The sequence below is a fragment of the Chamaea fasciata genome, unplaced genomic scaffold (genome assembly GCF_029207755.1).
Source record: "Chamaea fasciata isolate MVZ Bird 193981 ecotype frontalis unplaced genomic scaffold, bChaFas1.0.hap1 SCAF_1, whole genome shotgun sequence".
NCBI lineage: Eukaryota > Metazoa > Chordata > Aves > Passeriformes > Sylviidae > Chamaea > Chamaea fasciata.
The window spans coordinates 146,889,702-146,906,329 of record NW_027094086.1 but is presented as its reverse complement, the minus strand read 5'-3'; the positions used below and the strand labels follow the sequence as shown (position 1 = coordinate 146,906,329).

The window sequence follows — 16,628 nt, the reverse complement described above, 5'->3', positions numbered from 1 at the left end:
TTGTTAGAAGTTGAACAAATGCAAGCCTTAAAGGCCTCTACATTTTACATGGCAATTTAAGCTCACATTTCCAAATATCAAAAAGCAAGAGAGTTACAAAAGTGTACGACTGAAACCAGAAATCCAAGAAAAAGTTGTAAACTCCACTTGCCCACATCTATTATATTTTTTTTTCCAGAGAAAAAACTCTTAATTTCTGTTTGATCAGATTCTTTTACTTGGTTTATCTTACTATGTCTACAATTCACATTGGTTTTGCATCTTACACTAAGTATCTGTAGAAACACCAATAAAAGTCTATCTTCCTGAAGCTGACGACATGACGGCGTCTTTACTATGGTGAATCTTATATACTGAGGAAAACACTTGTGAATGATAAGAAAATTGAGTCAAGTTTTGGATCAAACAAATCACTGGAACTTTTGTCTCCACCACTTATATTTTGAAGAGTTGTTTTCTTTTAAACTTTGACACAAAATGACTCCCAAACCCCATGAAATGCTATTAAAGTAGTAGGGGAAGGTGCTGCAACATTGGGGTGTTGAACTCTCCCTTACACACAGTACCAGGATAATGAGGTGAATTCCTAGGAGTCACCCTGAGAAAAGCTCTGGCACCAGGTTTGTCACCAAGATCACCAGTTTTTCCTTAAGACCTCCTAAACTTAGAAAGCAGTTCTGAGAAAACCCCTGACTGTCTCTGGCTGAGATAAGCAAAACAAGCAATGAGATGAACTGAGGCACCTCCACCACAGGTCTGACTGTATATTCCAGCTTTTCTTTGTCCCTTGTCACAAACCAACGCCACACACAGGATTTCAAACACCTCACAGATGCAGGTTTGTGCACCCATGAATAGCAAGGAATGGCAAACCCCAGACTTTGAAAGAAAGACAAAGAATCCACCTCTGTCTAGACGCAAATACATGAAACAAACTGGTCAGGTGCCTTTGCCAAGCCTTCACAATGAGCAAATCAAAAGAACTGGAGAAGACAGACATGTTAAGCAGGGTATTTTGTGAGACATTCACAGATTCTGAGATCCCTGTAGTGCTGTGTTTTAAACCTTCAGCAAACAAGGGCCCAGAAGAAAACCAAAATGGATAAAAATGTGTATTTTGGAACAGGTCAGTGAAGTATGTCCACACAAGCTTTATTAATGCAATCACAAGTTCAGTGAAGCCAAATGGACATCTCAACTGGTAAACAGAGTAATAAGAAACACTGTCATATCCAGTTAAAGCAGATTTGCAAACAATAGGCAGCCTAACTAATGAAAAACACGAATGTAGCTTACAAATTAAAGAGTCCCTCAAGGTAAGAACATGTTCCCTAAAAACAGAAAGACCTAAATCAATGGACTTATATTATCAAAAGCTGGTTACACTTCAAATATGCATTTTTACATGAACAGAAGGGAAAGAAAATGTATTTTCCCAGTCAAGAAGATTTCAGTGCTGCAGACCACGTCACAAACCAGTTCCTCATGCCAAAAGGACTTCCAAGAAGAAAGAAATCCCCTACCAAGCAAAAAACAACAAACCCAAAGCAAATTTGGTGGCAAGCAGAGGAAACAGCGTATAGCTTGGTTTTATTTAAAGTATTTTTTCTGTATGCCCTGAGCACATAGTCGCATTTGCATGGCCAACAGATTTCAGAACAACTGAACAGAACTTTTCTTCTAAAATGCACGAACATCCCATTAGAAAGAAGCCCAAATGAAAAGAAGCACAAGATGCTGCAAACACAAAAACATACTTTCAATTAATTAATTTACCTTTCATTCTAAACTTTTTAAAAGTAACTCGCACAAAGATGAGCTTTTCCACCACCACACAGGACAAGCAGGACCTCATACTTTTTTCTTCCTTCTTAATCTTAGTAACAAGTTAAAAAGTAGTGGAAAAATTATTACCAAGCACTACAGCCTGGACACAAACATAGGATTACTTGGGCTCTAAGCCAGTTCCACGCAAACTTCTTGAGCAATCACCACACTTCTCTGTATTCAGGAACAGAGAACTACAGAAGAGTTTGGTCCTTACTTTTCAAGGAAATAAAATAAAATAAAAAGCAAACAAATTCCTGGTGTGACAGTGGGATAAAGAAGTCCAATTCCATCTAGCTATTCTTCCAGAATCACAGTTGTGCCTTTACTCAGCTCTCCCTGGAGATATCACAAGAAGGATAAAAGAGAATATCCAAATCAGCATCATTCTTCGCTGGCTCACTGCTGGACTACACAAAGAAAGTTTCTCAACGGCTTCAGCGAAGACTGAATAGAAAATTCACAGAATGGCACTCGGTTCAAACTCCTCTCCTCTCCTCTGCATTGCCATGAAACACGTGCAACAGGGGGATCTAAACATTACTTGCAGAATTTGAAAAGATCAGTAGGGAACGTTCAGTGCAGCACATAAAAGGACGGGGCCGAAACGGAAACTGCAACACCAGAGATGTTCGTTCTTCAAAAAATCTGCAGTTAAGTAATTCCATTGTAAACATCTATGCAAAACTTAAAAAGGTACTGATGACATAAAGGTGAGGCACCATCACCCTGAGCAGGGGAAGAGCAAGGCACTGGACAGAAAGAAATGAAACTGAAATAACGAAAACAGGATGAAATTCAATACAACAAAACACAAACTTGAAAAGCTCAACCAGGATTTCTGTTAGAAGAAATGACTATAGACAGGAATGAGCTGATCACAAAATAACTGCAAGCCAAAAATAAGGGGGCAAAAACTTTGCAGCAGCGAGATTAAAAAAAATTATTCAGTTTTCAATATTCTTTCAATTCTTACTGTCGTTTTTTATAGCTACACACACATACACACAAATGTTTCAACATTTTCAGGCTCATCTAGAACTTAATACTGCCAGGTTCACTCATTTTGAATAGTCTTATTTTGAAAGCAGAATCACAGAAATTAAATAAATTATTCAAAACAAAGTATTTACTTAAAGGAGTAGAAGAAGGTGCAAAGAAAGCTGTATTCTATGGCTTGTATTGAAAGGCTGATGTAAAGCATCTTTTTAGTCCAAATGATGGAGAACACCTACTGGTATCTTATGCCCAATTCTTTTGTTCTATTATAATGCAGGAAAAGCAAGAAGACTCAAGTGAAAAAAGACCGAAGCATAACCACAGGATAACCACCAAAAATTACAAAGATTTGTTTACAGCATGACTGATTTAATATAAAAAATAATAAAATTATTAAAAAACCCTCTTGGGCATTATTAAATATGACCAAAAAAATAAAGCTACATGTGGCAAAACCATTGTGGAATACATTTCCAATATTTCAAAATAGTACCAGAATATGACACCAGAACAAGTTCATCCTTTTCAAAGGTATTTACTTGTCCAAAGACATTACCACTTCAATTTAACAGATTAAATATTAACCTGCGTATTTCTGTGAGTATTTAGAGTATCAATGTAAGTTTCATGGCAAACACTGGCCTTCTTATACTAACCTGCTTTTTGAAACTGGCATGAAAGCAATTGAGATTTTTTTTAACTATATTTGAGTCACATAATTTCAGGATATAAACCAGTACAATAAATATTTCCTCTACCTAGCAGAGCATTTGCTAATTGAATTCAGCTTTTCTTTTGTCTCTAATTTGTTTTGTCAGTCTGGTTCTTCCTACATTCTAGTTACCTCAAAACTAATTAATGATTCTGCGCAACTCCATAAAACTTTTTAATAAATTGCAACGGAAGTTTTTAGCACGAAGATCTTCCCAAGGAAACCTTATTAAAAATATGAGCTCAGAGATCCATACGTGGATATTTTTGGCCACACTTTGTACTGCACTTGTCTTTTTATCAACCCTGCCCACCCTGTTTTCTTACAGGCTTGAGCATTCACATTTTTTACTCACTTCTGTGCTCCCTGAGACAACAGCTTTGTCCACGTTCAGCGATACCTGCTCCTCAGTCTGGCAGACTCCCACAGACCACTCCGCACAGCGGTGATGAGCCCAGCAGTGACCTGGTGTGGGCACGGAGACAAAGGGACAGCATTGGACTTCCTCCAAGGATGGAACTCAGTTCTGGCAGTAAATACTTGACAGAAAAAACAGGGAAGTCTTCTCCCCCTTTTGTTTCTTGTTGCAACATTGAAAACCCCCATTACCACGCACTGAATATTTGCAGGTACTATTAGACAATAAAAACACTGCAGTTTTCTTTTATATACAACACACCTTTTGCATCTGTTTATAATTTTCAAATGCCTGGTCATGTTATCACAGCACTAGGGTGCACTGCATTCTCTGACTTTGATTCTACCCTCAGTGCTTGTGTGATACGTGCACAGAGTTCCATTTGACCTTATATCCCACTGTAGGTAATATTTCCCAAGGTCTGTACTCTTAATTTATGATTCTCAAGGACTGGATTTCTGTATGTCCATGTAGAATATGCCTGTATGATGTTTTAGGAGTCTACACAAAGTGTTTAAAAGCTCGAAATATAGCATGAACAGAAACTCCTATAAATGCCTGAGAAAATGGTGTCAATACAACAAACACAGTAAAGAAACACACCTACCTAGCAAAAAGAAAAAAATCAGGATTTGTAGAACTCAACAGGTAACTGTTACAAGAAGTTTCTATTTCAGTTCTGGGAAAAACAATGCAAATGATGCATACTCCCAAAGGAATTCTCTGTCTGTTTTATACAAGAATTAAAAATGATGGTTTACACTAGCTGTTGAAATTAGGTATTGGCCAACTTAATAATTCTAACTACAGAAAAAAAATCCCAAAGCTCTCTGTATGGGCTGGGGAAGAGTCAATTACAAATATTAACAACTTTAAAAATGTAGGTTGATAAATCTACACTCACCCATCTACACACACTGTAGTAAAAATATTTAAACAAAACCATTGGATTTTAATTTTTTTTCTTTTAATCAGACCTTGAAATACATTTCCACACTCATGGAAGAGTGATATTTTTATTATTATGTAAATGTATTTCCGTTTTTTGGAGCAAAATATGTGAACGGACTACTGGCATCAAAGAATTTGGACAGAGATGCATTCCAAAAAAGTAATTACTAACTTAATTAATAAAAAAGTTCAATTGAAATGAAAGAGCAGATGATAAACCAGACATTTTCCTGACAGAAAACTTGCAGACTCTGGCAACGTACACGTGCATTATGCCTCTACTGCACTAATGATGCTGCTCTTTTAAATCTTCTATTCCATTGTTTCCAATAACATTTGCAGCAGGAGATCAGGTAACGTCACAGGATTAAGATTTTTGAGAACTATATTAAGCTGTGCCTCATTCCCTTTCCTTTTTCTCCCCAGAACTGAATCATGGCACTGAAGGTATTACTACCTGAACACCAGTTCAGCAGCAGATTACAAATATTTCCCCATACAAAGCTGAGCATTTTCTTTTCTGGAGAGAAGACTACAAAAACACAACCTGAGAAGGGGAAAAGCTACCAAAGCACCACCAAAGACTTGACAAACACTATAGCACAAAAAACCAACAGCTGCAAAACTTCATGCGGCTACTGTACTGCTACTGTAAAGGCAGAAAAAGGAGGATAAACAATGGATCTTACCTGTTGGCTCAAATAAGGCTTGAACATCAATGTCATCTGGTAAGCCAACTAAACTGAGTTCATCCCAGAATTTGACAACCTGATCGTCAGAAGCAGTTTGGGTGCTCACACTTGTACATGATGCTATACTCGATCGAGATCTGGATCAGGAAGCAGAAAAACAAACTTAGAAGTGACCACATTCTTTGCTTGATTACCAGGACATTCACAAACGATCCAAAACTCATGGCAAGTGAGTAAATTTTTTTCCTAATATGATAAAATATAAATCAACATGAACAAAAGCTTCCTTTATATTTTATCCCAACACTTTCCCCAGTAACAGTTTCCAGTTAAAGCTCCTATTCAGCGAACAAGCCTGCTCTCTTCCAGTTCTTCAGGACACACATGCCCCTTTAAGTTTGATTCTGTATGATAATAAAACTTGCCCAACCCTTGGAATTCAGAATGAGGTAATAACATTAAGAGGTGAGGTGCCTATAGAAAATACTACAGCTATGGGTGGAAGGTAGAAAAAATACCAGCACTTCAGAATCTGTTTGGAAACAAACATCTTTATACAATGCCATCAGATGTTTAAAAAAGAAAATAAAGTGGGAGCTGCAGGAAAGGGGGGGGGGGGGAGGGTAGAGATTAAAAAATGCAGTGATATAAAGACTACTATATAGTACTCATTTACAACCTTATTAATTTGTTCCCCAAACTCTGATCTCAACAGAAAAAAAATTCACACAACTCAGATTACTGCATCTAAAACAAAACCAGAAGCAACAACTCTGAGTTTATTTCCCACAGGCTAAAGAATATCTTGGACATCTAAGGGCGTGCATTTACGCCTGCTGATAAGAGACCCAATCACTGATGCCTCAGAAATTGGTAGGAAAGGTGGTGCTGCATTTTCCATTAAGGTTCTCCGAACTTGATTATTCTCTGCTATTATTAACTCAACTGTATACAGTAACCACTGGAATTTTAACCTGTAGTTACTCTTGTTTTCCTGACAACCATGCTTTACTTCAGCCATTACATGAGTAAATACATTTAAAATCCCCTTAGTTTATGGAAAAAAGAGTAAAATCTCTCTTGCACAACCCAATAAATCTTAAAAGTTTTCCATTACTACATGGTATCTTCATGACCTGCATTAATTTAAAAAAACATCTACCCCATAACCTATTAATTCTGACACTATTAACATTTAACACCTCCAGAACAAAGCACTATGTTCTGTTTGACAAAACTGGTTCCTGAACACCATTCATACCCACAGGAATTACACAATGGTTTGGGTTGGAAAGGATCTCATTCCAGTCTTCCTACAACGGGCAGGGACATCTTCACTGTCCCAGGTTCCCAAAGCCCTGTCCAACCTGCCCTTGAACACCTCCAGGGATGGAGCATCCACAACTACTCTGAGCAGCCTGTGCCAGTGCTTCACCCCCACGAGAGCAGAGCCTGCTCCAACGCCAAACTGCTCCCCACAACACCAAAGCTTAAAGGATCTTTAAGAAAAACGAAATCCCAACTGACAAGGCATTTTCCTGTATAAAAAAGCTTTCTCACAATATCAAACCAATCCATTTACTGAACTTCTCAATTTACTCCGCAATCTCGCCCTGCACGGTAACACTTTCCACAGACTTCTCTGAAAATAGTATCTCATGTACCTATAGAATACAGCCTGAGATGAGTGTGCTACTTTGATCAGCTTTAAGAAAAGCCACTTTTCTATACCAGCATTACACCATGCGCACTTTTCCACCACCAACATGATGACAGAAATGTACAACGTGCACCCAAGCAACCTCAGAGAGGGTGGAACACTCGCGCAGCTTCTGCAGCAGCGGCAGAGCCACAGACAGGTCTGACTCGGGAATTTGGCAGAGCCGGCAGCCGCCTCCCTCACTGTTTCCCTCTCCGGCTGGGAGCCGATCCGCCAGTGCCCGGTCTGTGCACCGCCCGCAGCTCCGCATCATCACTGCCCCGTATCACCCACACTGCCCCTGACCCTGCACGGCTCTCAACCCCACGCCATCCACACGGCCCTCAACACAGCGCTGCCCCTGGCTCCACATCACCACAGTGCCCTCAACCTCCCACCACCCTCAACCTTGCACCACCAACAGCCCCTCACCGCCCTCAGCCCCACACCACCCACAGCACAAGAAGGGTCAAAAGTCCATCCTCTTCCACCCTTCACGTGCCCTTTTACTTCAGCATCACAAGTAGATCTGCGCTTTACGGTAGCTATGTCTCATTTCTGCATTCTTCCAGAGTGAAGATTCTCTCTTGGGGAAGAAACAAATCCAGTTTTAAAAAGCGGAAGAGACAGCCACTGTTAAAGCGCTCACATGTTGGTTGCTCTGGGGTTCTCTTTTTAGTTAGGTTTTTGTATGTATTGATTTTCCTTACAAACATTTATTAAGACCCCACATTGACACAAATACAAGTTAGTTGCCTACTGTAGTACAGAACCAGTAATGATCCTTCCTGAATTTTGTGCAAAATAAAACATCTACACATTTATTGTAGACACACTTACTTCTTCTGGCCTCTCTGTTTGCGCGGCACTGAGTTTTGCCTTGGAGTTCTCTCGCAAGCTCCATCGGTGCTGTCGCTGGCTTCACTCTTATTTAAAGGCTGGTTTTTCCACGGGATAACATACCCAGGAGTGGGACCGAATTGTTTTAAGTCTCCTTGTCCTAATGAGCTCCGTTCTCCACAGTAACAAAAGGCGCAGAGTTGTTCGCTGTAAAAGGGAAGATCATTACTTCTTTATTGGGGGGTAAACCAGCAGAGGATACCCCATCAAAGAGCAAATTTCATGCTAATTTAACCCTTTATAACAAGACAATAAAAGCTCCCACGTGCTATCAGAATTCAGCATTCAGAAACACTATTTCCAGCTAATGAAGCTACGTTAAAAGAACTTTTTTCCGGTCCACAAAACCGCCTGATTAAAGAAGCAAACACAAAAAATGTCCATGTTATATTCAAATGATTAGAATTTCCAAAATTCTGTGTGTCTAGACACATGCTTGCTAAAAGGCATCAAAATGTTGCAGAACACACAGAACATTACAACACATACACCTTTCTGGAAGCACATACAACTTATGTCTAACACAACGTGCAAATACTGTACACTAGAAGGTTTCCTATCATGGAGAAAAATGGCATAATGAGAAAACCACAGCAATGGCTACAGTCACATATGCCAGAGCAGACCACATACGCAAATTCAACCACCCTCGTTTACTTCAATATTTAAAAACAAAATTATGTCTAAAAGTTTTACTGGAGGAATTTTTTATTTACAGAACTGTGACCGCTGCAATACCCTGTACCATTTGCAATTATGTTTTAACATGCGCAACATAGCGACAGGATTGAAATGACAGCTCTGACAGCACTCCTTGTGTCACATCATATGGAAGCTACTGAAAAATATTTCTATAATAAACATACCCACAAATTTAAAATGTGAACTTCTGCAACTAATGCAGTTTGCATTAAAGGAAGGCCATTTAACACTTTTTTTTTTTAATGCTTAAATGAGCAATTCTGTTTTCTTCGTATTTCTGCCCCAAAGACCCCAGAAAGATGCCTCAGGGAATCAGGCACTTGGATAGAGGCTTGGTTATGCCTAGATTCCATTTAAGTAGATTTCAGTGCATCTCCAAGGTGGCACATTTGGATTTGGGACACTCTGTGCTGTGCGAGTGAGAGGAGGGAAGTGAAGTGGGAGGAAGAGAAAACCTTAAGGCTAAACTGCTGGAAAATATTTACTAAATTCTAGGGGGAAAAAATAAAGCCTCCTGTGCTTTTCAGCCTGGAGAGACAAGAGCAGCAACAGAAAAAAAGTGGAAGTGGAAAAGGAAAGTTCCAGATCAGAACAGAAAACCTAAGAATCCAGCAAAGCCGCTGAGATTTGGTTTATCGTACTCAGGGATGGTTCCTTTTGCTCTCACCATAGAGCAACAATAAGAAGAAGGAGAAAGAAAGAAACCTGAACTGGTCTACTACTACTGGTAATACCAGACATATGCTAAGGAAGGGAGAAGTGTATCATGAGTCCAAAATGAAGCCCAGAATGAAGCCAAATGCTTTTATTTATGGTTGATAGGTAAGACTGCAGTTTCACATGCAGGTTGGTGGGCAGATAAAGTAAGTCCCATTCATGGTACTGAAATTACACCTTCCCATGGTACTGTTAGGAAACATTTGTCCTCATCCCGTGGCCTCGGCTGCTCATCCCTCACTGATCTGCCTCAACACACAACCACCATGAGCCAGCACAACCCCCGGAGCTGATGGCAAATGTCTGACGCGTTCCAGAAATCTTAAGGAAAGGATATCTGAAGACAAAAAAAATCCAAAGAAAATATGGATAAAGGTAGTGTGAGAGCAGTGAAAAATGAATAGTTACACCGAACAGTACATATGTCTATTTTATAGCTAGCTTTCAGTGTGACAGAGCAACAAATCCACTATTATTTGTCTGTCAGCGACTGTAACCATTGGACTGCCAGTGAAACCTGATCTGGCCTCACAGGCAGAGCTCCTAAGCAGGGAAAGCAAAGCTATTTATGCTGGTTGAGACTAGAGAGACTTGTGAGGAGACTTAAGAGATTTAAACAGGCAACACCGTGGTACATAAATTACACCAGTTACAAACACAAGACTATCCACAGTGGAATAAATAATTATTCATACATCTTGTTAGGACAGACTATCACTGCTCATTAGAAGACTTGAGGATAATTACAAACAAATAAACGAAGTTCTTTAAAGTGGAGTCACAGCAAATATGCAATAATGTTAAAGCCTATAAAAGAGAAATATGGAACAGTAATTAAGAAAAAAAAATAAACTAACTTTTCAGGTGGTATCATCTGAAAAGGCATACAGGAGTAAAACTGGTATTTCTGGAGCCTGTAAGGCAGCGCCGGCACCACAACTTCCAGCAGCAGCTTTCTGCAGGCAGAGTGGAGTGAAACAACAGGAGCGGTGAGTTTCACAGCTACTCTGCAGCGTGGTGCAGACAGCTGTGAAGCTGTCAAGAATCATATGGCCCGTGCTCCTGCTCCTGCTCCAGCAGAGCTGGGGAACGCAGCCGAACTGGGCGCTCACCACGGGGAGGGGGCTGGGGGAGCCTGAAAAGGTTGTGAGCACACAAGCTGAAGACAGGAGCAGCAGAACGTGCCCAGAGTGCTGCTAGGACACTGCGAGGCTGAGGTAGAGGGGAGAGACCATACAAAGGGGAAAAAAAGGTTCCACGCTTTCCAGAAGGGAAAGCAGAGGGGCTGTCTGGCCGTACCCACGGCCAGACACCCAGGAACACTCAGGGGCAGTGAACTCCCAGCCTCTGCTGCGATGCTGGAGAGACCCTCTGCAGGAAAGCCACGCTCCTCTGTCTCCGGACATGCCACAGCTGCTGGCTCGTCGTGCCATACAAAGTGGCCAGTTCCATCACGTTAGCCTTTTAGCTTTAAGTGCTCAGTAAATATTTTAAGTTATGTCTGTATGGGCAGAAGGTAGAGATTTTTTTTCCTATCATCTCAGGACTGCAGAAAGTACTTACAAATCTACTTTCCATATGTCAATATGCAATTAGAGGATCTAAATCTGTGATGCAAGAAGAGCTCTCATATTGAAGATAACGAAATAGAGACACTGGCAAATCTTAAGATCAAACTCTAGATCTGTTATCATAATTAACATATTTTAAGAACAGGATAATTCAAAACGGGATAAAAAGCAAGAGACGATGTGTCACAAATCTTTTTATAAGCTACTAAGAAAAAAGAGAAAGAAGAAGCTCATCAGTACTCCATTTAAGATACATCCTGGGTGCTTTAACCCAGAATGTAAGTTCATCATTATCTGTAACTTCAACTTAAATTAAGTATTTTCCCATGAAAAATGCTACTTTCTTATAAAGGTTTAAAGATCCAGAGGTGGTTTATTACTGGGAGGTGCTCCTCCACCTCACCTCATCCCAGAGGGTTTCATAGATTTGAATGCACAGAAGTTTTAATATCTAACATTGAGGAAAAACTGTGTTCAGAATGAACAAGACATACTGGGTTTTGGGGACGCAGCAAGAAGAAGAAAAGCTAGTCACGTCTGAAGCTGATGCGTGTTCCCATCAAGCCACAGGAGATCCAGACTTGGATCTTGCTTGAAGGAAGCCCTTTCTAACAAGAAACATGTTGATCCCATCACTCTTTCAGAGCCATTCTCTTCTACAGGTTCTTATTTCATAGGGTCAGTCTCTCTTCCTCACGCAGAATTTATTCAACCCCCCGACAAGAATCTAAAGTGCTATAATCCTCCCCTGTCCACATCCTGACCAAGGATAACAAAATGCCCTGCAGCCACTTAATCCTGAAGGAAGGGAGACCAGTCACCATTTCCTCTACTTGACTGATGACAGCCTTCAGGACTCATCCTAAAACACAGACTTTCCCATTGAAACAACTTCATTTCAACACATACAGTATTGGGCAACTAATTGCACAATATTAAATCACAACCAGAGGAGGAGAAACATCTGGTTTGCTTGCAGATATTCAGTCAGAGAATTAAGGTAAAACTCAGAGTCCCTCAAATTTGTTTTCTAGCAGAATTAAACCTTAGCATCGGGATTACCAACACCTGTAGTTGTACTTTCAGGAGTAAGCTCCTCCTGGATCCTTCTGAGCTGGGAAATGACACTGGGTTATCCTGTGTCAGCAAAGGCTCCTTGATAACAAGCAGATGTGCAGACTGGCTCATGCAAACGTGTTTTGTTTATGCCATGGCCCGTATCTCACAGATGTGCACTCGTGCCCACGTGAGCACTGTGCAGCTTCTGGAAATCTTCAGATGTGTCCACTGGAGGTTGTGTGACACTCAACAGTATCTCACCCTCCTGCCCGTTTTTCAAACATGGGGAGAACGCACCACAAGCTGCAGTGAAATGGGGCACAGCCATGCCCCCACACCTCCACTTGTGCAGCCAAGGGAATAAATCCTCCTTCCTCATTCTCACAGGAATAACTTCCTTCCATGTCTCCAGGGCCCCCACACAGCTGAATGCCAAGCAAGACAGAGAGTGGCCTATGCTGAGCACATCTGTCAGTGAGATGCTTTGGAAGTTATCCAACGCTTTCAGTACTCAATGGTGAGGGCGGCAGGCTAAAGGAAACCCTGCAGCTGCCTGTTCTGCAGAGAGGTGTTAAAGGTGCCCTTCTTTCAGGAGAGCCTGCACAGGGAACCCAAGCATCACACGGAGATAAAGCGGAGGATGTCAACAGCGGGAGAAATTCAAACTCCTGGATTCAGCTTGAGGGATGCTCACCTTGTAACTTTCCTGAAATCCCTCCCTGCCTACTGTGGGACTGCTAGTACCAAAGCAGTTTTGCTGCGCATTCACCTTTTCCAATTAATCATGCTAAAACCAGGTTTAAACAGGAAGAAACAATGGATTGCTATATTTGAGAAAATGCAAGGCATGGCAATTCCAGTAGATCCCCCAGCCATAGCCATTGCCTCAACATGAAACACTACGTTGCAGATGATCAGTACTGCCATTTGCCACGATAACAACTGCATTAAAATAAAAAAGAAAGCCAACCCTAAAGGCATAAAGATCTCTTTCATTCATGGTTTAGGCTGAAAAAGGAAGTGAAGAGGGTTATCATGTGACTTTTTCTATGAATTTGTTTTTAAAGGAATTATGCAATAATTTTCCTCAATACCTGGAAATGTCTTCAGAATGTCTTTTTCACACACTACTTGTTACAGAAATTTACAGTGTTTTTAACATCCATTTTTCACAATTAAAATTAAGCTCAACACAGTGAAATGGAGTATTTGGGAGCAAAACAGAACTTCAGAGCATCGTTTGTACTAATTACTGAAGCAAACTGATGAGAATTGGCCTTGAGAATTCTTCCACCTAACCCTGTTAGTGGTTTTAACATATGCTAAAAGGCTAAATTAAACGCTACAGGGGACCTCCTATTTATTTAGCTCTGCCAAGTTGTGCTAATGCACAAAATACCTTTGCTCTCATTTTAGGTTGTGTTATTTAAAGCGTAAAGTGTTTTTCTCCTTACTGAAGATCTACCATTGTATCATTTATGCAAATTCAAATCAATACCTGCAAGCTCCATTTTAAGTGAAGAAAAAAAAAAAATCCCATTTCTGACTTGAAATAATACCAGGGATGTGCATCAGTGTGAGTTCAAACATACGTGAGATATCCACAGAAGTAACGTTACTCTAAAACTCAGATTCAAATGAAGGTTTTCAGCATCATCTAAATAATCTGTAAATATTTGGACCTCAATAATAATGAAGTTTGAAAGGAAACTACTGAAGAAACCTCATTAGGTGAGGCCTAACAGCTTCCCATTGATATAGGACTAACAACCCAAAGAATCATGAAGCACACTAATGACAGACAAGATGTAAAGGGCAAATGGAGACACCACAAAGAGAAAGAAAAAAATCTCTGCTAAAATCTGTATTTAAGTATTTGACACACAGTCTCTTTCCAATAGGTAACTGAATCACAGAACAACCTGAAATTGTCAAGTGGTTTGACATTATTATACTATTAGAGAGATTGAGGTTTGAAGCAAGTATTTAACTTATGCAGCATAATTCTTTTTAAAAAAAGGAGGCAGGACAGAGTACATATGAACTTCAGGTGAAGAATTTTAGAAGTTTATACAAAGCAATTAAACTGCATTAGACAAAAGCTGCTCTCCAATTTCTTCAAACCAGCACAGTTGGAGTTCTACAGCCATATAATCAACTTAATGATACTCTTCTCATTTGAAAGAAAGAAAACATTACCCTCCAAACACAACCAAAACAACACATCTGACATTTTGAAATTTAGAAAATACGTTCTTATTCACCACTAATTGTGTCAGCTTTAATTTAAACAAGTATTTAAAGATCAGTTAGTGTTTAACATACCCTAGATGCAAGTGGAGTTACCAAAATGCCAATGCTGAAAAAGTGAATTTAGAGGTCTAATCCAAAGCTCTCTAGATAATTCCTTAAGGTCCACGTGAACTGACTTGTATTCTCAAAAAACAATCCCCAATAGAATGCAACTGATTGTACCTGAAAAGTGGCAATTCATGCAATTTTGAGAGTTATCCTCACCTCTGAGGGACAAAAGTCAAAGACTAAGAAGCCCTGTAGCCTCAGCCTTCAGTATGCATCTGTGCCCAGAAAGTTTTGTCTTTGTAAGCCAAATTCTCTCTCTTGGTAATTAAAACATAATACACAGAATAGTTTGGGTTGGAGGGAGCTTAAACACTGTTCCAACCCTCCTGCCAGGGCAGGGACACCTTCCACTGCAGCAGGCGGCTCAAAGCCCATCCAGCCTGGCCTTGAACACCTGCAGGGATGGGGCAGCCAGTCACACCCAACTCACACAGAGGTGCCAGCCTCTCTTGGAGGCAACTTCATACAAATACTATGCAGGGTCTTACTTTCTGAAAACTACTGAGATTCACCATTTAGCAAGCTGGCTTTAAACTGCAGTTTTTCAAGAAAGCTTCATCTAAGCAGGAAAAGCGGAGGCACAGGGAATTAAAGAGGAGGTAGACATGGTACTATCCATGACCCCCAGGATGTTCAGCTCAGGGCCTCCCTGGGTCAACTGTGATTCCTGTACATTGATTCTCAGTTTCTCTTTCATGAACTTGCCCAGTCTGCTCTTGACCACATCTAAAGTTTCAGCAAACCACATCCTTTGGCAAGGATGTCACTCTAGACAACTCTCTGCTGCACAAAGAATCACCTTTTATTCTGCATCTATCCCTCAAAAGATTCACTTGATGACCCTCAGTTTCTTGCATTAAAAGAAACTAAACAGTCAAGATACAACCACCTTCCCCATTCCATCTATGATTCTGAAGCTTATCTTCCTTCTCCAGCATCTTTTACAGACTGAAGGGTCCTGAATTAACTGGAATCTATTTCAGATCTTCGACCAACCCTTCTGTTGTTCTGTGAAAGGTTTTAAGTTTTACTATTTGGATTTCTGAAGTTACAGACAGACTTTCTGTAACCCTTTGAAAATTTGTCCAAATTCATTTCTCTAAATGATTCTATCCTCACCAAGCAGAGCCCATGTGCTTCAGAAGAGCTTTAACACATTGAAGCTATGAGCACAAAGATTCTCTCTTCACTAGCAAACTCCAATCTCTCTCAGACCCTGTGTGAAAGCAGATTCCATGTGCACCATCCATTCCATCAATGAACATCCTTCTGGCAAAGGTCAGAGACACTCACAGGGATCATCTCTGCAATTACAGCTCTTGGGTGCTGTGAGTCCAGATTTTACAATTTAAATCGCTTGTCCTTTCCATCAGCTTTGGTACGGAAGCAAGGAAGGAATGCAGGGCACAACACAGAGTTTGCTGTGTGAGGAAAATGGAAGGTGCTGGAGAAACGGGACTATTGACTATGGGAAATAACACAGATCACACAGACAGCAGGAGGATGCAAGAAGAAAACAGACACAGCTGACAAGGAAATGAACAAGAAAATGGATAAAGGGGTGAGAAGGAATACCAGGTAACAAACACCTGTCTAGAAGCCACTGGAAACAAGGAAATGAACAAGAAAATGGATAGAGAGGTGAGAAGGAATACCGTGTAACAAACACCTGTCTGGAAGCCACTGGAAACCAATGGGAGGAAACTGCACATCAGGTGAACAGACAAAGAGTAAACCTCAACTAAATGAACCCTGAAACAATGATTAAAACTGATAAGCAGTTTAGAATTAGCAAAGAGAATGGAATATGAGCATTCAACAACAAAAAAAAAACCCCAAGAGGCTGACAAAGAAAGCTGGAGGCAAAAAAAACCAAATGGAAGAGGTGATATTTGGAAGGAATGAGAGAAAACGCTGTATTCACTCACACTGGAACAGAGGATCCCAGACTATTAAAACTGTCTGTGAACATCCTGTATGTGTGCAACCCCTGACAAAGCAGGCACTCCATACTGTAATG

At 40.4% G+C, this 16,628-nt stretch overlaps 1 protein-coding gene across 9 annotated transcripts in view; it reads right to left on the bottom strand.

The window, feature by feature from the left end:
- The window catches only part of KMT2C (lysine methyltransferase 2C), a 188,947-nt gene that overhangs the window by 106,299 nt on the left and 66,020 nt on the right, over nt 1–16,628 (bottom strand). For all 9 annotated transcript variants that reach the window (XM_066201015.1, XM_066201033.1, XM_066201024.1 and 6 more), the window contains 3 exons: nt 8,139–8,345; nt 5,597–5,736; nt 3,894–4,003 (listed from right to left, as the gene is read on the bottom strand). In XM_066201015.1, coding sequence (XP_066057112.1) covers nt 3,894–4,003; nt 5,597–5,736; nt 8,139–8,345 — 457 coding nt within the window. The remainder of the gene's footprint in view (nt 1–3,893; nt 4,004–5,596; nt 5,737–8,138; nt 8,346–16,628) is intronic.